Raw genomic sequence first — 22,500 nt, 5'->3', positions numbered from 1 at the left:
AATTAACCGTGCATGAACATCACTTTGTTCAAAGAACAAAACCAACACAGTGCATAAACTCACAACAAATTACACACCTGCAAATCAGTCTGACTTCTGCTGTTGCCGTATTCGTAATACGCCGATTGGGAGAAGTTTTTATTTACACGATGAGTCGGGTGTGTCTTGACCTGCGCCGAACCCCTGAGCCCGACTCACCGCACCCCTAGGGTTCGATCGAACCCAGGTTAAGAACCACTGCCTTATACACACACACCATAATAATACTCGTATGTTGAAGCACATGAAGCGGTGCGGCTTCATAGCTTACCAAAGTCGTACTAAAACATTTTGATACATTTTTGAGCGCCGTGTGTAATGTTCTATATTTTCAATGGAACATTTAAAATGTTGGTGTTGTTTACTTGAGTCATATTGCCATCATAGTGCAGCCTACACTTATCTCTTATGTTTGACTGCCATCTACTGGCCACACTTATCATTACACCATGTACCATGAAGACCATGAATTGATTAACGTAGACCCCGACTATATTTTCAATGGAACATTTAAAATGTTGGTGTTGTTTACTTGAGTCATATTGCCATCATAGTGCAGCCTACACTTATCTCTTATGTTTGACTGCCATCTACTGGTCACACTTATCATTACACCATGTAACATGAAGACCGTGAATTGATTAACGTGGACCCCGACTTAAACAAGTTGAAAAACGTATTCTGGTGTTACCATTTAGTGGTTAATTGTACGGAATATGTACTGTACTGTGCAATCTACTAATAAAAGTTTCAATCAATCAATCAAAAAAAACAAATAAAATAGCTTCGAGGTAGGTAAGGTCAACCGAACTGATTCCATAAATTAGGCGCACCGGGTTATAAGGTGCACTGTCGAGTTTTGAGGGGGGAAAAATGATTTTAAGTGCAACTTATAGTCTGGAAAGTCAATATTACATATTCTGTGTATCGAATTCACTTTCAGTTTTTGTGGACAGCATTGTTCTTGGAGCATACTTGACATGTATACCATTAAAGGTTTTTGGCTGTCCTATTCAAAGTCTGGCTATTACTAGACAGGAGTAAGTAATGGAGAAGTGCTAAGCAACTGGGCAGAGGACTGATCAAACTGTACTAATGTGTTTGAAAGATCCAATCAATCAACTGCCTCCATGTGTCTCCCTGAATAAGTATCACATGACAGATCAATACGCAGCTATAAGACTGGGTGATCATTTAGGAGGCCACAGATCAATAACATTTAGCATTCTACCTCCTGATTTCTAACTGGTTCGATGTGACAGACTCAGATTGATGGATATGAGTATTGGCACGAGTCTCTGAAGAGCTTTACAAAGTGAGTGCAGCTCTCTCTTCAGCGCTCTCAAGTTGACATTTTACATTAATACAGAAAGTAAATGTGTAGAAAGCATTATTCCCCTGACAACTGCAATTCAGGAAAGTACTTCAGTCTGGTGTTGCTGATTCATCTCAAATAAAACACAATGTACAAAATACAGAATGTCATTCAAGCGACCGCCACAACTAGATTTGGTCCTAGAAATCGGTACTTTTATGGGGTGAGATTTTGCATAATACCGAGTACCGATTCACATAAAATCCGACACCTTTGTTAAAGGGGAACATTATCACAATTTCAGAAGGGTTAAAACCATTAACAATCAGTTCCCAGTGGCTTATTTTATTTTTCGAAGTATTTTTTTTTAAATTTTACCCATCACGCAATATCCGTAAAAAAAGCTTCAAAGTGCCTGATTTTAACCATCGTTATATACACCCGTCCATTTTCCTGTGACGTCACACAGTGATGCCAATGCAAACAAACATGGCGGATAGAACAGCAAGATATAGCGACATTAGCTCGGATTCAGACTCGGATTTCAGCGGCTTAAGCGATTCAACAGATTACGCATGTATTGAAACGGATGGTTGTAGTGTGGAGGCAGGTCGCGAAAACGAAATTGAAGAAGAAACTGAAGCTATTGAGCCATATCGGTTTGAACCGTATGCAAGCGAAACCGACGAAAACGACACGACAGCCAGCGACACGGGAGAAAGCGAGGACGAATTCGGCGATCGCCTTCTAACCAACGATTGATATGTGTTTGTTTGGCATTAAAGGAAACTAACAACTATGAACTAGGTTTACAGCATATGAAATACATTTGGCAACAACATGCACTTTGAGAGTGCAGACAGCCCATTTCAGGCGCGCTAAGAACATATATTTTTCCACGATTTCAGCACTCAGGTTAACCATACCTAAATAGACACAAAATACTGCATTACACAAGACTACCCGAATGTACTCGAATGATTGAAAAAAATAAATGTTTTTAAGCTAAATTATTGGTAAACACAGTTTATGTATAATAATTTACGTAAAACCGCGAGTAATGAAGAAAGTTTTCATCAATTAATATATTCTGTAGACATACCCTCATCCGCTCTCTTTTCCTGAAAGCTGATCTGTCCAGTTTTGGAGTTGATGTGAGCATCTGCTTTGAGTGTCGCAGGATATCCACACATTCTTGCCATCTCTGTCGTAGCATAGCTTTCGTCGGTAAAGTGTGCGGAACAAACGACTGACCATTTTGTCGGCTTTCCCCACACCCTCGTATTTTGAACAAATTTCGTCCAATTTCTTGCCACCTGTTTATGTTGTTACACCCTCCGACAACACACCGACGAAAGTGAGAAAATGGCGGATTGCTTCCCGATGTGACGAATAATAGAAAGGCGTTTAATTTACCAAAATTCACCCATTTAGAGTTCGGAAATCGGTTAAAAAAATATATGGTCTTTTTTCTGCAACATCAAGGTATATATTGACGCTTACATAGGTCTGGTGATAATGTTCCCCTTTAAATGTAAAGGTTTTTTGTGGCCTTTTCAAAAGTATATGCCCATGCGTCATGGGCAATTTTGTGCGAATTAGACGATGACGTCAACTACAACCCCCCCTCCACACACAGATTGCCATTCTGAGAAAATACACCACGGTATCCTCGACCTGCTCCTGCACAAGAAACCCAACACTGGCTGGTCCATTCAACCATTTGGTTTCTCCCTTGGTGACGATGACGGCACATATGGGTCCAATTATATATTTTTTCCTTATTGTAGACCTTATTTATGCAGGACGTGGCTGCCTTATTAGACCTGCTCCTTCCTGGATTTATTCGGAAGCCCCACTGCTGTACAAATTATCACCAGGGACACTATAAACTACATACTGTATGAATTTAACGACCAGCTGAAGGGTCCAAGGTAGTACTCAAAAGGCGGACTAGGAAACTGCCAAAGTTGACGAGCAAGCACAAAAAAGGAAAAAACGCCTTCGAGTTACCAAAAAAAAAAAAAACATTATACAAAAATCTTCAGAGTTCTTGCTCTGTTTACAAGAAAAATGTGTAAAATGTATCATAAGACTTTATCAGCACCCTGTTGATAGGGCGGGGGTCAGCAACCCGTGGCTCTTTAGCACCGCCCTAGAGGCTCCCTGGAGCTTTTCCAAAAATGGAAAAAGACGGGGGAAAAAATATTATAACGTTTCTTTAGGAGGACAAACATGACACAAACCTTACTAATTGTTAGAAAGCCCACTGTTTAATATGTTTGTTTATGCTTCACTGGTGACAGTATTTGGCAGGCGCCGTTTTGACCTATTAATTTTGGCGGTCCTTGAACTCACCGTAGTTTGTATACGTGTACAACTTTCTCCGACGCGGCCACAGAGAGACGTGTTTTATGCCACTATTTCTTTGTCTCATTGTGTCCACCAAACGTTTTATGCTGTGCGTGGATGCGCATAGGTGAGCTTTGTTGATGTTATTGACTTGCGTGGAGTGCTAACAACTAGAGATGTCTGATAATGGCTTTTTTGCCGATATCCGCTATTCCGATATTGTCCAACTCTTAATTACCGATTCCAATATCAACCGATACCGATATATACAGTCGTGGAATTGACACATTATTATACCTAATTTTGTTGTGATGCCCTGCTGGATACATTAAACAATGTAACAAGGTTTTCCAAAATAAATCAACTCAAGTTATGGGAAAAAAAATGTCAACATGGCACTGCCATATTTATTATTGAAGTCACAAAGTGCATTATTTTTTTTTAACATACCTCAAAACAGCAGCTTGGAATTTGGGACATGCTCTCCCTGAGAGAGCATGAGGAGGTTGACGTGGGGGGTGTAGCGGAGGGTGTATATTGTAGCGTCCCGGAAGAGTTAGTGCTGCAAGGGCTTCTGGGTATTTGTTCTGTTGTGTTACGGTGCGGATGTTCTCCCGAAATGTGTTCGTCGTTCTTGTTTGGTGTGGGTTCACAGTGTGGCGCATATTTGTAACAGTGTTAAAGTTGTTTATACGGCCACCCTCAGTGTGACCTGAATTGCTGTTGATCAAGTGTGTGAAAAGCTGTAGACATTATGTGACTAGGACGGCACGCAATGGCAGTGCCTTTAAGGTTTATTGGCGCTCTATACTTCTCCCTACGTCCGTGTACACAGCAGCGTTTTAAAAAGACATACATTTTACTTTTTGAAACCGATACCGATAATTTTGAAACCGATTCCGATAATTTCCGATATTACATTTTAAAGCATTTATCGACATCTCTACTAATAGCCCATGCTAACATGCTATTTAGGCTAGCTTTGTGTACATATTGCATCATTTTCCTCGTTTGTCGGTATATTTGAGTTCATTTAATTTCCTTTACTTATGTCCTCTGTGTATTTAATTTATATTTGCATGCACACTATCTGTATGTAATATTGGTGGCCTTTCTGATTGTGTGCCATGTTGTTCCAGACCACAGCAAACGTTACCCAGCTTGCAAGGATTGTAATAAAACCATTAGAAGAAGACCTGTCCGTTCCTTTAAAGGGGAACATTATCACCAGACCTATGTAAGCGTCAATATATACCTTGATGTTGCAGAAAAAAGACCATATATTTTTTTAACCGATTTCCGAACTCTAAATGGGTGAATTTTGGCGAAATAAACGCCTTTCTAGTATTCGCTCTCGGAGCGATGACGTCACAACGTGACGTCGCATCGGGAAGCAATCCGCCATTTTCTCAAACACCGAGTCAAATCAGCTCTGTTATTTTCCGTTTTTTCGACCGTTTTCCGTACCTTGGAGACATCATGCCTCGTCGGTGTGTTGTCGGAGGGTGTAACAACACGAACAGGGACGGATTCAAGTTGCACCAGTGGCCCAAAGATGCGAAAGTGGCAAGAAATTGGACGTTTGTTCCGCACACTTTACCGACAAAAGCTATGCTACGACAGAGATGACAAGAATGTGTGGAAATATCCTGCGACACTCAAAGCAGATGCATTTCCAACGATAAAGTCAAAGAAATCTGCCGCCAGACCCCCATTGAATCTGCCGGAGTGTGTGAGCAATTTAGGGACAAAGGACCTCGGTAGCACGGCAAGCAATGGCGGCAGTTTGTTCCCGCAGACGAGCGAGCTAAACCCCCTGGATGTCTTGGTTCACACCGTCCCGAAGATGATCAAGAGAAGAATATCGACCCTAGCTTCCCTGGCCTGCTGAAATGAGGGTATGTCTACAGAATATATTAATTGATGAAAATTGGGCTGTCTGCACTCTCAAAGTGCATGTTGTTGCCAAATGTATTTCATATGCTGTAAACCTAGTTCATAGTTGTTAGTTTCCTTTAATGCCAAACAAACGCATACCAATCGTTGGTTAGAAGGCGATCGCCAAATTCGTCCTCGCTTTCTCCCGTGTCGCTGGCTGCCGTGTCGTTTTCGTCGGTTTCGCTTGCATACGGTTCAAACCAATATGGCTCAATAGCGTCAGTTTCTTCTTCAATTTCGTTTTCGCTACCTGCCTCCACACTACAACCATCCATTTCAATACATGCGTAATCTGTTGAATCGCTTAAGCCGCTGAAATCCGAGTCTGAATCCGAGCTAATGTCGCAATAGCTTGTTGTTCTTTCCGCCATGTTTGTTTGTGTTGGCTTCACTATGTGATGTCACAGGAAAATGGACGGGTGGTTAAAATCAGGCACTTTGAAGCTTTTTTTTAGGGATATTGCGTGATGGGTAAAATTTTGAAAAAAACTTCGAAAAATATAATAAGCCACTGGGAACTGATTTTTAATGGTTTTAACAATTCTGAAATTGTGATAATGTTCCTCTTTAACTTGGACACACACATCAATACCTTTGGCACTTTTAAGCCAGTAATTTCCAGGAGATACCTAACCCTCTGAGACACGTACTTTAATGTGTTGCCTTCATTATAACACTTACATAAGGTTTTTACGTTTTTGCGGCTCCAGATTTGTTTTGGTATTTTTGGTCCAATATGGCTCTTTCAACATGTTGGGTTGCCAGCCCCCGTGATAGGGTATCAGTTGCAGTGGTGCGCCGTGCTTCTCTGGGTGTTGAGTGGAGCTTGACAAACTGTTGCTTGTTGACTGGTCAACAGAGAGCTGTTTGGTATTTAAAAATAGACCTTGGAAGTTTGGAGATAATGTCACATACCAATGCGGTGTGTCCCGTTACACTTCCTTGGAGAGTTGTCATGTTGTCCCACTGGTATGATGTCATATATCTATGGAGCTGACATAACTACCGCATACATTTAAATGGCTACAATTGTTAAAACACATTATAACGGAGTGCTCTTCAGACTTGTAGCCGTCCATAGCATTTCTACAAACCCCGTTTCCATATGAGTTGGGAAATTGTGTTAGATGTAAATATAAACGGAATACAATGATTTGCAAATCATTTTCAACCCATATTCAATTTAATTATTTATTTATTTATTTTTATTTAGCCTTTATTTAACCAGGTATTTCAGTTGAATATGCTACAAAGACAACATATTTGATGTTCCAACTTATAAACATTTTTTTTTGTGTGCAAATAATCATTACATTTTGAATTTGATGCCAGCAACACGTGACAAAGAAGTTGGGAAAGGTGGCAATAAATACTGATAAAGTTGAGGAATGCTCATCAAACACTTATTTGGAACATCCCACAGGTGAAAAGGCAAATTGGGAACAGGTGGGTGCCATGATTGGGTATAAAAGTAGATTCCATGAAATGCTCAGTCATTCACAAACAAGGATGGGGCGAGGGTCACCACTTTGTCAACAAAGGCGTGAGCAAATTGTTGAACAGTTTAAGAATAACCTTTCTCAACCAGCTATTGCAAGGAATTTAGGGATTTCACCATCTACGGTCCGTAATATCATCAAAGGGTTCAGAGAATCTGGAGAAATCACTGCACGTAAGCAGCTAAGCCCGTGACCTTCGATCCCTCAGGCTGTACTGCATCAACAAGCGACATCAGTGTGTAAAGGATATCTCCACATGGACTCAAGAACACTTCAGAAACCCACTGTCAGTAACTACAGTTGGTCGCTACATCTGTAAGTGCAAGTTAAAACTCTCCTATGCGAGGCGAAAACCGTTTATCAACAACACCCGGAAATGCCGTCAGCTTCGCTGGGCCTGAGCTCATCTAAGATGGACTGATACAAAGTGGAAAAGTGTTCTGTGGTCTGACGAGTCCACATTTCAAATTGTGTTTGGAAACTGTGGACGTCGTGTCCTCCGGACCAAAGAGGAAAAGAACCATCCGGATTGTTATAGGCGCAAAGTTGAAAAGCCAGCATCTGTGATGGTATGGGGGTGTATTAGTGCCCAAGACATGGGTAACTTACTTATCTGTGAAGGCGCCATTAATGCTGAAAGGTACATACAGGTTTTGGAGCAACATATGTTGCCATCCAAGCAACGTTACCATGGACGCCCCTGCTTATTTCAGCAAGACAATGCCAAGCCACGTGTTACATCAACGTGGCTTCATAGTAAAAGAGTGCGGGTACTAGACTAGCCTGCCTGTAGTCTAGACCTCCCATTGAAAATGTGTGGCGCATTATGAAGCCTAAAATACCACAACGGAGACCCCCGGACTGTTGAACAACTGTACATCAAGCAAGAATGGGAAATAATTCCAATTTAGGGATTTCACCATCTACGGTCCGTAATATCATCAAAGGGTTCAGAGAACCTGTCTGTCATAACGATTTTAGCATTCAATCAGACATTGTTGTGAGGTTTTGTATTAGTGTTCCTAAAAATAGATATACCGGCCCCCAGACACATTTTTTTCTCTAAAAGAGTCAAAATAATTGCCCAGGCCTGGTGTAGCATGTATATAAGAAAGCCAATATAAGTAACCATCAAGCTAGCGTATTTTGCAAAAGTGGAGCCTTTTCTATCAGGTATGCTTACTTTGTTGGCATTGAACATTGCAACACTACTTAGTGTTTAACTGTGCCTGGCCTGAGTGCTGCTTGAGTGACTGTTTCCCTGCCAAGTGTTTGAGCTGGCCCAAGTCTGTAACCTGAAGTGACGTCACGTGCAACAAAGATATCCAAATTGTTGTTAGAAAAACTAAGACTTGATTAAAAACAACAACAAAGTAGATATACTAAAAAAAAAACTAATTGTTGTTGTGCGGTAAAGTGTTTACTTTCAGCATAGAAGCAATTGAAGTTAAGTAGTAAAATTAAGAGATAAACTTAATTATTTCAGCAGTGGAAACAGTCCAATTTCCACAAAGTGAGTCATACTGGGTGGTTCCTATTATCCCTTGTCCTTGCTTTGTCGTTGGTTGAAAAACAAGCAGCTACTTAGTGGTGATGCTTACGGGTTCTAAAAACATGTCCCCTGTCTCCAAAAAAAATAATACATGATGTCTAATAGCACGTATTAGCATGTCACTGTAGCCCCTCTGACTTTGTACGGACCTGATCAGAGTCATTGGTGAACCACACCTCACATTAAGCCCAACACACCCAAACATAAACACGGCATACAATTATGGAACGACTATGGACTAATAATGGAGTATTACAGTTAGGGGTGTGAGAAAAAATCGATTCGAATTCGAATCGCGACTCTCATGTTGAGAGCATGAGGAGGTTGAGGTGGGCGGTTTTGGGGGTAGGGGGTAGAGGGGGGTATATATTACAGCGTCCCGGAAGAGTTAGTGCTGCAAGGGGTTCTGAGTATTTGTTCTGTTGTGTTTATGTTGTGTTACGGTGCGGATGTTCTCCCGAAATGTGTTTGTCATTCTTGTTTGGTGTGGGTTCACAGTGTGGCGCATATTTGTAACAGTGTTAAAGTTGTTTATACGGCCACCCTCAGTGTGATCTGTATGGCTGTAGACCAAGTATGGCTTGCATTCACTTGTGTGTGTGGAAAGCCGTAGATATTGTGTGACTGGGCCAGCACGCAAAGGCAGTGCCTTTAAGGTTTATTGGCACTCTATACTTCTCCCTACGTACGTGTACACAGCGGCGTTTTAAAAAGTCATAAATTTTACTTTTTGAAACCGATACCGATCATTTTGAGACCGATACCGATAATTTCCGATGCTACATTTTAAAGCATTTATCGGCCGATAATATCGGCAGTCCGATATTATCGGACATCTCTAAAAAGAATAACAATAGGTGTGTTAATTGGGGGGAAAATTGCTAAAACTCACTGCATCCATCTTCATCACTATGGTCGCCGCAGTCGTTGTCTCCATCGCACTGCCACTGAGCCGGGATGCAGGTGCACTCGCCAAACGCACTGACTGCGCACGTGAAGTGGTTCCTCCCACAAGAACACTCCGCGCTGCCGTCCACGCCTGCACACACACGGACATAAAAAAGGACAAGTTAGGTTGCGATGAATGCTAATCGACAGCTTTCATAACAAACATAGACTTCATGCAACAACAACAACAACAACAAGTCAAACCACAACCAGCTCAATTAAACGAAACAATCATTGGGTCGACAATGTGAAATACTGCACATTTGCTTCCGAGTCACGATTTTTGGGTTCGAATCCGTGCTCGGACATCTTTCCCTTTAGATTACATGTACAGTGGAACCTCAATTTATGAACCCCTCGGATTACGAGCCTTTAGATCACACCAACCCAAATATAAAGTTAAAGTACCAACGAGGTGTGGCGAAATTATTGTCTGCATTTGACCCATCACCCTTGATCACCCCCTGGGAGGTGAGGGGAGCAGTGAGCAGCAGCGGTGGCCACGCCCGGGAATCATTTTTGGTGATTCAACCCCCAATTCCAACCCTTGATGCTGAGTGCCAAGCGGGGGGGTAATGGGTTCCATTTTTATAGTCTTTGGTATGACTCGGCCGGGGTTTGAACTCACAACCTTCCGATCTCAACCACTCCAACCAGGTCTGAGTAGGCCTCTTTGTAGGAACCAAGTCTCGTGTAGAAACACTTAATTTATTCATTTTGTATGCCGCTGGAAGCTTTAGGGTGCAACCATTTTGATGACATCACTTCTTGTACACAAGGGGCGTGGCCATTTTGGAGAGGCGGAGCCCCCCCCCCCCCCCCCCCCCCACGTCACATCCTGTTTACGCAGACCATTACTCGATGGCCACTTCTCAGTGCTTCATCTTTTTTTTTTCCTCGCCATTCAACACATTTTGTCTATTTTGCATACTCAATATGAGTTAAAAAAAAAAAAAAAAAAGGCCAAAAAAACTAGCCTGGAAAGAAGAAGGGTTTGCTGTGGACTTAAACTTAGAAAAAAGAGGGAAGCCACGCGCACACCTCCCCAAGCCCTCCTCGCTCTGCCTCGTGACAGCATGTCGTCTGCCATTCGTGGACAGCCAGGTAAAAAAGATTTTCCTTTTTCTTTTATTATTGTGGCAACATGGTTGTTATCGTTTTAGAGCGCACTAGAGGGAGTTTAGTGTATGTATACATACATACGCACAATAGTGTCTTCAAAGTGTGCATACAGTATATAGAAATACATACACACACACACACACACACACACATACCCATATATATATAAATACATATATATATATATATATAAAAACATATATATATACACATATATATATATATACATACATACATACAGTATACTGTATATATACACACACACACATATAAAAACATATATACACATACATACAGTACCTACATGCATAAATGTATACATGCATATAAATATATACATATATAAATATGCTGATATACAAATATAAATATACATATAGAAATATGCATATATACATATGTATATTTATATACATACATCTACATATACAGTATATATATATATATATATATATATATATATATATATATATATATATATATATATATATATATATTAGGGCTGCAACAACTAATCGATTAAATCGTTTAAAATCGATTATAAAAATAGTTGGCGATTAATTTAGTCATCGATTCGTTGGATCTATGCTATGCGCATGCGCAGAGGCTACTTTTTTATTTATTTTTTTATATACCTTTATTTATAAACTGCAACATTTACAAACAGCTGAGAAACAATAATCAAAATAAGTCTGGTGCCAGTATGTTTTTTTTTTTTTTCAATAAAATACTGGAAAGGATAGAAATGTGGGTTGTCTCTTTTATCCGATTAATCGAAGTAATAATCGACAGATTAATCGATTATCAAATTAGTTGTTATATATATATATATATATATATATATATACACATATATCCCCATCCATTTTCTACCGCTTGTCCCTTTTTTGAGGTCGCGGGGGGTGCTGGAGCTTATCTCAGCTGCATTCGGGCGGAAGGCAGGACAAGTCGCCACCTCATCACAGGGCCAACACAGGTAGACAGACAACATTGACTGCATATAAAGTAACTATATATAAATATCTATATATATAATATATATATATATATATATAAATATAAATATATATCCATCCATTTTCTACCGCTTATTCCCTTTGGGGTCGCGGGGGGCGCTGGAGCTTCCGGCCGATTGTAGCTGATATGGACAAGTCGCCACCTCATCGCAGGGCCAACACAGATAGACAACATTCACACTCACATTCACACACTAGGGCCAATTTAGTGTTGCCAATCAACCTATCCCCAGGTGCATGTCTTTGGAAGTGGGAGGAAGCCGGAGTACCCGGAGGGAACCCACGCAGTCACGGGGAGAACATGCAAACTCCACACAGAAAGATCCCGAGCCCGGGATTGAACCCAAGACTACTCTGGACCTTCGTATTGTGAGGCAGATGCACTAACCCGTCTTCCACATAAATATATATAATATATATATATATAAATATATATATATATATATATATATATATATTTATATATATAAATATATATATACACTAGTTATGTACATATATACATATGTATGTATATATACACATACATACATACATACATACATACATACATACATACATACATACATATACACACACAAACATACATACATATACACACACAAACATACATACATATACACACACAAACATACATACATATACACAGACAGACAGACAGAGAGAGAGAGATGAATGTATATGTATATATGTACGTATATGTATAAATGTACATAAAAATATATACATATACATACATATAAACATACAGTATATATACACACATACATACATACATACATACATACATACATACATGCATACACACACACACATAGCACACAGTGTCTGCAAAGTGTGCATTATTTTACTAAAATAAGGACTTTTGTCACGGCAAGAACCAATTATTCATGTTTACATTGTTTGCTTCGGGGAATTATGCTTCACTACACCAAGTTTTCCATTTACAAACCATGTTCAATAACCAATTAAGTTCGTAAAGCGAGGATCCACTGTATTGTATCTTAAATTGCTAAGAAATTCTTACCATTACGCTAGCAAGTATAGCGAAGGACACACTTATGTGTGTGTGATGTACGTGTGTGTGTGTGTGTGTGTGTGTGTAGCATGGTCTGAGCTGTGCAACTTGTTCAGAGAGTACAAAAATAACCTACACATATCAACTTACAATGTACAGCTATGATATAATGTCTGATGGAATATTCATGTGTAACACAGAGTATGACCTTAGGTAGTGTGTGTCCTCAGCGTGAGGAGGATTTATAATCCTGCCTATGTGTGCATGTGTGGACAAGCACTGTCATGTTCTCGCGTTAGATTCCCTTTGAGATACAACATGCAACTTTCTACAGCAGGACAGTTGATTTATTCGCCTCTGTTTCAGTTCTTCTTTTTTTTCCCCCCACAGCACCTCACTGATTGTGTACATTTGCACAAATGTGTCCACGAACAAAAACACGCAAAAATATTCCTGATTTAAAGTTTATAACGATATCTAAAATAAATTAATTTGCACTCAAATGTAATATCGTAGCCCAAAACGATGTATGCGGGTTGCATTACATACTATACTGTACGTAGCTACACTACAATACTACAAAAGGTAGTGGATCTAAGTCTTAGATCCACTATGGACTGGACTCTCACTATTATCTTAGATCCAATATAATAGTGGATCCACTATCTACTATTAGATCCACGATGGACTGGACTCTCACTATTATCTTATATTCTAAGATAATAGTGAGAGTCCAGTCCATAGTGGACCTAAGATAATAGTGAGAGTCCAGTCCATAGTGGACCTAAGATAATAGTGAGAGTCCAGTCCATAGTGGATCTAAGATAATAGTGAGAGTCCAGTCCATAGTGGATCTAAGATAATAGTAAGAGTCCAGTCCACAGTGGATCTAAGATAATAATAAGAGTCCAGTCCATAGTGGATCTAAGATAATAGTGAGAGTCCAGTCCATAGTGGATCTAAGATAATAGTGAGAGTCCAGTCCATAGTGGATTTAAGATAATAGTGAGAGTCCAGTCCATAGTGGATCTAAGATAATAGTGAGAGTCCAGTCCATAGTGGACCTAAGATAATAGTGAGAGTCCAGTCCATAGTGGACCTAAGATAATCGTGAGAGTCCAGTCCATAGTGGATCTAAGATAATAGTGAGAGTCCAGTCCATAGTGGATCTAAGATAATAGTGAGAGTCCAGTCCATGGTGGATCTAAGATAATAGTAAGAGTCCAGTCCATAGTGGACCTAAGATAATAGTGAGAGTCCAGTCCATAGTGGATCTAACATAATAGTGAGAGTCCAGTCCATAGTGGATCCAACATAATAGTGAGAGTCCAGTCCATAGTGGGGCCAGCAGGAGTTCATCTCGTCCCCAACTGATGCACAGATGAGTGATCCACCCTGGGTCCTGACTTTGGACAGCTAGCGCGTCATCTGTGGTAACATGGAAGTTTTACCGCGGTTCATCATTATACGGTTTATCGTTGCATTGGTATCGGCTTGGTATTGATACTTTTGACAACACTACTCCACGATTATTATGCTTTGCCCACATTTCCTTTGATATTGCATTGTTATATTAAGCTTTTTTTTCCCCATTTGCACACAGAAAATAATATATTCCAAAATACATGGGCAAAAAAAAAAAAAATACAAAAAAAATCAAATTTCACATCAGATTGCCAAATTGTCCACCACGATTATTCCGTAAAAGGCAATAATAATAATAAAGCGTTTTTTTTGTTTTTGTTTCACTTGACAGTACATTAATGACCACCTTGTTTTATGCATCGACCTTTCTTGGAAGGCGTATGAGTGCAGGATGCTTGTGTGCGTGCATGTGTACATATGTGTGCGTCTGTATGTGTATATGTGTGTGCGTCTGTATGTGTATATATGTGTGTGTGTGCGGTTTCTGGCCCCTTCACAAAGGCATCAGTCAACCCAGGAGGGCCTGGCAGAGAGATCTCAGTAACCTTCAGATCCCTCCCACCGCACTAAATTAATGGCCTCTTTCTTTTTTTGTTCCCCTCCTTCCTTTCTCCCCCCCATTCCTTTCTTTTCAACATCCCTTCATCACACTTCCCCTAAAGCTGTCCCTCTCATTTTCAGCCCGTCCCGACCTTTTTTTTTCTCTTTCCTCCTCACCCTATTTGCAGACCCTCTCCAGGGCAAAAGAAACACCCTAATCTAGGCTCCTCTTTATCGATTATTTTTCAGCGTTAACTAATAAGTCATTTTTGCAAGTTTTGGGCACCTGATTTTGAACCTTTACGATGGGACTTAATCAGGCAGACCAAAACTATGACAACAAACAGAATCCTGAGCCATCGTTAAGTTGGACTACAAAGCCAAGTTGCGCTTCACGTTTTATCTCCTTCGAGTGTGAGTGTGTGTGTGTGAGAGAAAGTGTGTGTGGCAGGGTAAATTAGAGTCTTTCAGCTGGAGCAGAAAAAGTGTCAAGGGAAGCCACATAACAGGCTGCGCATTTGTCAAACATGCTTCAAAAAGTAGAGGCCAGTGGCTATGACCGGTGCAAAAGCAACTTAAGGGGGAGACCATCTCACACACCCACAAGCACACACACACTGAAGGACTTTTGCTCCTGTTCTACCCAGCTTCACAAGCCAATGAAAGCAATGGTACATTAAAATAAGGCAAATAATAAACATTATTTACCAGACTATAAGGCGCACTTAAAATCCTTTCATTTTCTCAAAACTCGACAGTGCGCCTTATGTACGGGATCATTTTGGTTGTGCTTACCGACCTCGAAAGCTACGTTATTTGGTACATGGTGACGTGATAAGTGTGACCGGTAGATGGCAGTCAAACATAAGAGATATGTGCGGACTGCAATATGACTCAAGTAAACGACACCAACATTTTATATGTTCCATTGAAAATATAGAACATTACACACGGCGCTCAAAAATCCATCAAAATGTTTTAGTACGACTTTGGTAAGCTATGAAGCCGCACCGCTTGATGGATTGTACTGTGCTTCAACATACGAGTATTATTATGGTGTGTGTATAAGGTAAGACATTATCTGGCGGTTTGTTTCGCAATATTATGCAAAAGCAACTTTTCTTACGCTCTTGTACCTGCTGATCTGTATTTGGGATCTGCATAAGTCCTGAAAATTTGCGCGCGTCCGCCTTTGTAGTCCGTGTCGACACCGTAGCCGATAAGCTGCTTCTTTTTCTCTATCTTCTTGTTATGGGACATTCATCCTCCGCTGTTGCCATTTCTAATATAACGTAGTGTAAAGTTCTTACTTATATCTGTCAGTAAACTCGCCATGAAAGCGCTAAAACATACCGGTGTAGTGAGTTTACATTATTCACCCAAGGAACTTTAGTTATTAGAGAGTTCCGGTCGGACGGTTTTTCACGGGACACATTTTCGGTATTGTTTCCGGATGAGGAGACGCTGCTCTGTTATTGATTAAGGTAAAGTCTGAATGTCATTAAAACAGTTAGCTCCATCTTTTGACACTTCTTCCACTCCCGTCCTTGCACGCTACACCGCTACAACAAAGATGACGGGGAGAAGACGCTGTCGAAGGTGAGCCACGTAAATAAGACCGCCCACAAAAACGGCGCATCCTGAAGCGACTGTCAGAAAGCGGCTTGAAGATGATCTGTAAAACATAATCTATGCAACATTTTGACCAAAGAACTACCATTACATGTTATGTAGACCACAAGGAAGTGTTTTACATTTAAAAAAATATATAATAATAATAACAAAAATTCCTTGGGTGAATAATATAAACTCACTACACCGGTATGTTTTAGCCCTTTCATGGCAAGTTTACTGACAGATATAAGTTAGAACTTTACACTACTTTATATTAGAAATGGCAACAGCGGAGGATGAATGTCCCATAACAAGAAGACAGAGAAAAAGAAGAAGCTCATCGACTACGGTGTCGGCACAGACTACAAAGGCGGACCCACGCAATTTTTCAGGGTTTATGCAGATCCCAAATACAGATCAGCAGGTACCAGAAAGTAAGAAAAGTTGCTTTTGCGTAATATTACGAAACAAAACACCAGATAATATGCATTACCTTATACACACACACCATAATAATACTCGTATGTTTAATGTGCCGACAATCCATCAAGCGGTGCGGCTTCATAGCTTACCAAAGTGGTACTAAAACATTTTGATAGATTTTTGAGCGCCATGTGTAATGTTCTGTATTTTCAATGGAACATATAACATGTTGGTGTTGTTTACTTGAGTCATATTGCAGTCTACACATATCTCTTATGTTTGACTGCCATCTACTGGTCACACTCATCATTATACCATGTACCAAATAAAATTGCTTTGATGTCGGTAAGCAAAACCAGGATTATTCCGTAGATTAGGCGCACCGGGTTGTAAGGCGCACTGTCGAGTTTTGAGGGGGGAAAAAGGATTTTAAGTGTGCCTTATAGTCCGGAAAATACGGTATTCACTTTTGATCAAATAAAAGCAAAACTTGTTTTGGATATTCTCTGTAAATTGTATTAATTGGTTTCTTTAAAAAAAAAAAAAAAAAGTATCTAAATCTAATTTTTGGTGACATTTTATTTTGATGCCATAATCCTTATTAAACAATACTTTTATTGGCCTGATCTGTACTGCACTCCCATGGCTAACAAGTGAATATTACATCTACCTGATAAAATGAGCCTCTGTGACGCATTCATCTGAAATGTGGAAAAAAAAAAAAAAGAAATAGGTGTTTGTATGAGCTAAGCGGGATTCATAACACATTATTCATTGCAGGAACACATTAGGAACGAACATGCAGCTGCCAAACTCGGCAGTCTGGCGCTTTGAAGAGTACCAGCATGACTAACCTCTGATGCATTGCACAGATAGCAAATCACATGCTGGCAATGTTTTGAAGAGACAAGATGAGCTATCAGTGTGTGGCATTCTAATCAGTGTGTCATTTCGTCGAACGGAAGAAGATTCTACTGGCGCAAAGCAGGGGTGTCCAAAATGTGGCCCCTGGCAACATTTGCAACGACCCGTGGCACAATCATTACCATTGTATTACTGTTTTGCTAATTTTGCAGGTATACACCTCAGAGTCAAATATTTTGTTACTTTGACGAAGGATACCTGTTCGCATGCTAATGCTCATGTTACAGATAGCAATTTAGCATGCTAGCTTTTTTTAATCTAATTTAACAGGTGTACAACTCAGTGTCATATATGTTGGTATTTCTCTAACAACCCAAACAGTAAGTATGCTATTGTTTGATTTTTAGCATTGTAATGTTTTTAGCTATTTTTTTTTTAAATATTTTTTGTTACTTGACGAATGATACCTGTTCGCATGCTAATGTCAGTGTGGAGGGGGGCGTGGTCTGCGGGCATGACAGCGGCAGGTGAGTAGATTGCCCAGCTGGGGCTGGTTATCTAATCACATGTCGCCCTTACTAGCAGCAGCCGGGACGAGACACGTGGTTGGAGTGGCTGGTGAGCGGACGCATGAGACAGAGACATTTAGCTGGAAAGCAAAACCCTACCGCTATACGAAAATAAAAGACTTGTTACCCAGACTACCGGGCACCACGAGAGCATCTTTGTGGTCAGAAGAACCCACAGGAGGGCAACCTCCACAGTTAGTATGCTAGCTTTTTTTAAGCTAATTTTGTAGGTATTGACCTCAGTCATATTTTGGTACTTGATGCATGTTAACTTAGTTTTCTAGCATTGTAAACACATTTTCTAGTAACACATCCTAGAGTAATATATTTTGGTACTTTATTCATGTTACAGATAGCATTTTAGCATGCTAGCTTGTTTTAAGCTAACTTAACAGGTATACAGTGTCATATAGTTTGGGAATTCACTAACAACGCAAACAGTAAGTATGCTATTGGATTATTATTAGCATTGTAATGTTATCATGTTAGCTTTTTTAGCTATTTTCTTCTTATATTTTTTGTTACTTGACGAATGATACCTGTTCGCATGCTAATGTTAATATGCTAGCTTTTTTGAAGCAAATTTTGTAGGTATTGACCTCCGTCATATGTTGGTACTTGATGCATGTTAACTTAGTTTTCTAGCATTGTAAACACATTTTCTAGTAACACATCCTAGAGTAATATATTTTGGTACTTGATTCATGTTACAGATAGCATTTTAGCATGCTCACTTTTTTTAATCTAATTTAACAGGTGTACAACTCAGTGTCATATATGTTGGTATTTCACTAACAACGCAAACAGTAAGTATGCTATTGTTTGATTATTAGCATTTTAATGTTACCATGCTAGCTTTTTTTAGCAATTTTTTTCTTATATTTTTTGTTACTTGACGAATGATACCTGTTCGCATGCTAATGTCAGTGTGGAGGGGGGCGTGGTCTGCGGGCATGCCGCGGACCGGCCTCGAAGACAGCGGCAGGTGAGTAGATTGCCCAGCTGGGGCTGGTTATCTAATCACATGTCACCCTTATTAGCAGCAGCCGGAACGAGACATGTGGTTGGAGTGGCTGGTGAGCGGACGCATGAGACTGAGAGACATTTTGCTGGAAAGCAAAACCCTATCGCTATCCGAAAATAAAGGACTTGTTACCCAGACTACTGGGCACCACGAGAGCATCTTTGTGGTCAGAAGAACCCACAGGAGGGCAACCTCCACAGTTAGTATGCTAGCTTTTTTGAAGCTAATTTTGTAGATATTGACCGCAGTCATATTTTGGTACTTGATGCATGTTAACTTAGTTTTCTAGCATTGTAAACACATTTTCTAGTAACACATCCTAGAGTAATATATTTTGGTACTTTATTCATGTTACAGATAGCATTTTAGCATGCTAGCTTTTTTTAAGCTAACAGGTATACAGTGTCATATAGTTTGGTAATTCACTAACAACGCAAACAGTAAGTATGCTATTGGATTATTATTAGCATTGTAATGTTATCATGTTAGCTTTTTTAGCTATTTTTTTCTTATATTTTTTGTTGCTTGACGAATGATACCTGTTTGCATGCTAATGTTATTATGCTACCTTTTTTTAAACCAATTTTGTAGGTATTGACCTCAGTCATATGTTGGTACTTGATGCATGTTAACTTAGTTTTCTAGCATTTTAAACACATGTTCTAGTAACACATCTTAAAGTAATATATTTTGGTACTTTACTCATGTTCCAGATAGCATTTTAGCATGCTAGCTTTTTTTAAGCTAATTTAACAGCATACAGCTCAGTATCATATATTTTGGTATTTCACTAACAACGCAAACAGTAAGCTATTGTTTGTTTATTAGCATTGTAGTGATACCATACTAGCTTTTTTAGCTATTGTTTTTTTATATTTTTTGTTACTTGACAAATGATACCTGCTCGCATGCTAATGTTAGTATGCTAGCTTTTTTGAAGCAAATTTTGTAGATATTGACCTCGGTCATATTTTGGTACTTGATGCATGTTAACTTAGTTTTCTAGCATTTTAAACACGTTCTAGTAACACATCTTAAAGTAATATATTTTGGTACTTTACTCATGTTACAGATAGCATTTTTAGCATGCTAGCTTTTTTTAAGCTAACTCAACAGGTATACACCTCAGTGTCATATAGTTTGGTAATTCACTAACAACGCAAACAGTAAGCTATTGTTTGATTATTAGCATTGTAGTAATACCATGTTAGCTTTTTTCGCAATTTTTTCTCATATTTTTTGTTACTTGACGAGTGATACCTGTTCGCTTGCTAATGTTAGTATGCTAGCTTTTTTGAAACAAATTTTGTAGGTATTGACCTCAGTCATATTTTGGTACTTGATGCATGTTAATTTAGGTTTCTAGCATTTTAAACACATTTTCTAGTAACAAATCCTAGAGTAATATATTTTGGTACTTTATTCATGTTACAGATAGCATTTTAGCATGCTAGCTTTTTTAAGCTAATTTTGTAGGTATTGACCTCAGTCATATTTTGGTACTTGATGCATGTTAACTTAGTTTTCTAGCATTTTAAAACACATTTTCTAGTAACACATCTTAGATTAATATATTTTGGTGGTTACCATTACTACAATTTAGTTGTCGTACAAACACCCGCAGCTGCTAAAACCGTAACAACGCATACATATGGCAATTACTGAGGCTTGATAACAAACAGACTTCATTTTTATTTATCATCCGGTTAATTGACTTATCGAACATCGGCCTAGGCCTACTGGCTCGTACATGCACATGCATCCTCCGCAAAGTAGCGTATAGTTCGAACTTATATCTGTCAGTATATTCGCTGTGGACGGGCTAAAAGCGACAAAACCCAAAACCAGTGAAGTTGCCACGTTGTGTAATTCGTAAATACAAACAGAATACAATGATTTGCAAATCTTTTTTTTTTAACTCATATTCAATTGAATAGACTGCAAAAACAAGATATTTAATGTTTGAACTGAGAAACTTGATTTTTTTTTTGCAAATAATTATTTACTTAGAATTTAATGGCAGCAACACATCACAAAAGAGTTGGCACAGGGGCATTTTTACCACTGTGTTACATGGCCTTTCCTTTTAACAACACTCAGTAAACGTTTGGGAACTGAGGAGACACATTTTTTAAGCTTTTCAGGTGGAATTATTTCCCATTCTTGCTTGATGTACAGCTTAAGTTGTTCAACAGTCCGGAGGTCTCCGTTGTGGTATTTTATGCTTCATATTGCGCCACACATTTTCAATGGGAGACAGGTCGGGACTACAGGCAGGCCAGTCTAGTACCCGCGCTCCTTTACTATGAAGCCACGCTGTTGTAACACGTGGCTTGGCATCGTCTCGCTGAAATAAGCAGGGGCGTCCATGATAACGTTGCTTGGATGACAACATATGTTTTCAGAAGTGTTCCTGAGCCCATGTGGTGATATCCTTTACACACTGATGTCGGTTTTTGATGCAGTACCGCCTGAGGGATCCAAGGTCACGGTCTTAACCGCTTATGTGCAGTGATTTCTCCAGATTCTCTGAACCTTTTGATGATATTACGGACCGTAGATGGTGAATTCACTAAATTCCTTGCAATAGCTGGTTGAGAAATGTTGTTCTTAAACTGTTGGACAATTTGCTCACGCATTTGTTCACAAAGTGGTGACCCTCGCCCCATCCTTGTTCGTGAATGACTTGAGCATTTCATGGAAGCTGCTTTTATACCCAATCATGGCACCCACCTGTTCCCAATTAGCCTGTTCACCTTCACCGGTTTGTACAACAAAGATGGAAGTGGAGCCACGTTAATAAGAAGGCTTGAAAAGGGTATGTAAAACATAATCTAGGCAAAATGTTGACCAAAGAAACACCACCACATGTTATGTAGACCACAGGGAAGTATTTTAAATGTACAAAAAAAAAAAAATCATAATATGACCCGTTTGAAGCAGGCCAAGAATCACAACATCAGCACTAACAAAAGACCTCTCAGAGGCAGTCAAATTCTACATAGTCCTGCCAATCAAGTAGACAAAACAATGAACCCGTTTACAGTTAGTTTATTTTACTTCCTTTTTTAAATATAACTCATCATTAGCCAACCTATCTGGGTGAGAATAAGCTGTCAAGCATACACAGACTTGTTTGTGCTTGGTTCTCGCACCAAAATACCACCTCCTTGCTTCTGTGACAAGACTGGCAGGAATCGTACGTACGGAGAAACCTGTCAAGAGCCAATGACACATTTCAA

The 22,500-nt window shown here is 39.6% G+C and overlaps 1 protein-coding gene across 1 annotated transcript in view; it reads right to left on the bottom strand.

Annotated features, from left to right (window-relative positions):
• The window catches only part of lrp4 (low density lipoprotein receptor-related protein 4), a 274,670-nt gene that overhangs the window by 142,725 nt on the left and 109,445 nt on the right, over positions 1-22,500 (bottom strand). Inside the window, exon 2 of the mRNA XM_061974802.2 lies at positions 9,588-9,734. Coding sequence (XP_061830786.2) covers positions 9,588-9,734 — 147 coding nt within the window. The remainder of the gene's footprint in view (positions 1-9,587; positions 9,735-22,500) is intronic.

The sequence above is a fragment of the Nerophis lumbriciformis genome, linkage group LG15 (assembly GCF_033978685.3).
Source record: "Nerophis lumbriciformis linkage group LG15, RoL_Nlum_v2.1, whole genome shotgun sequence".
NCBI classification, from domain to species: domain Eukaryota; kingdom Metazoa; phylum Chordata; class Actinopteri; order Syngnathiformes; family Syngnathidae; genus Nerophis; species Nerophis lumbriciformis.
The sequence above is the reverse complement of the archived record's forward strand: the minus strand, read 5'-3'. Positions and strand labels throughout refer to the sequence as shown.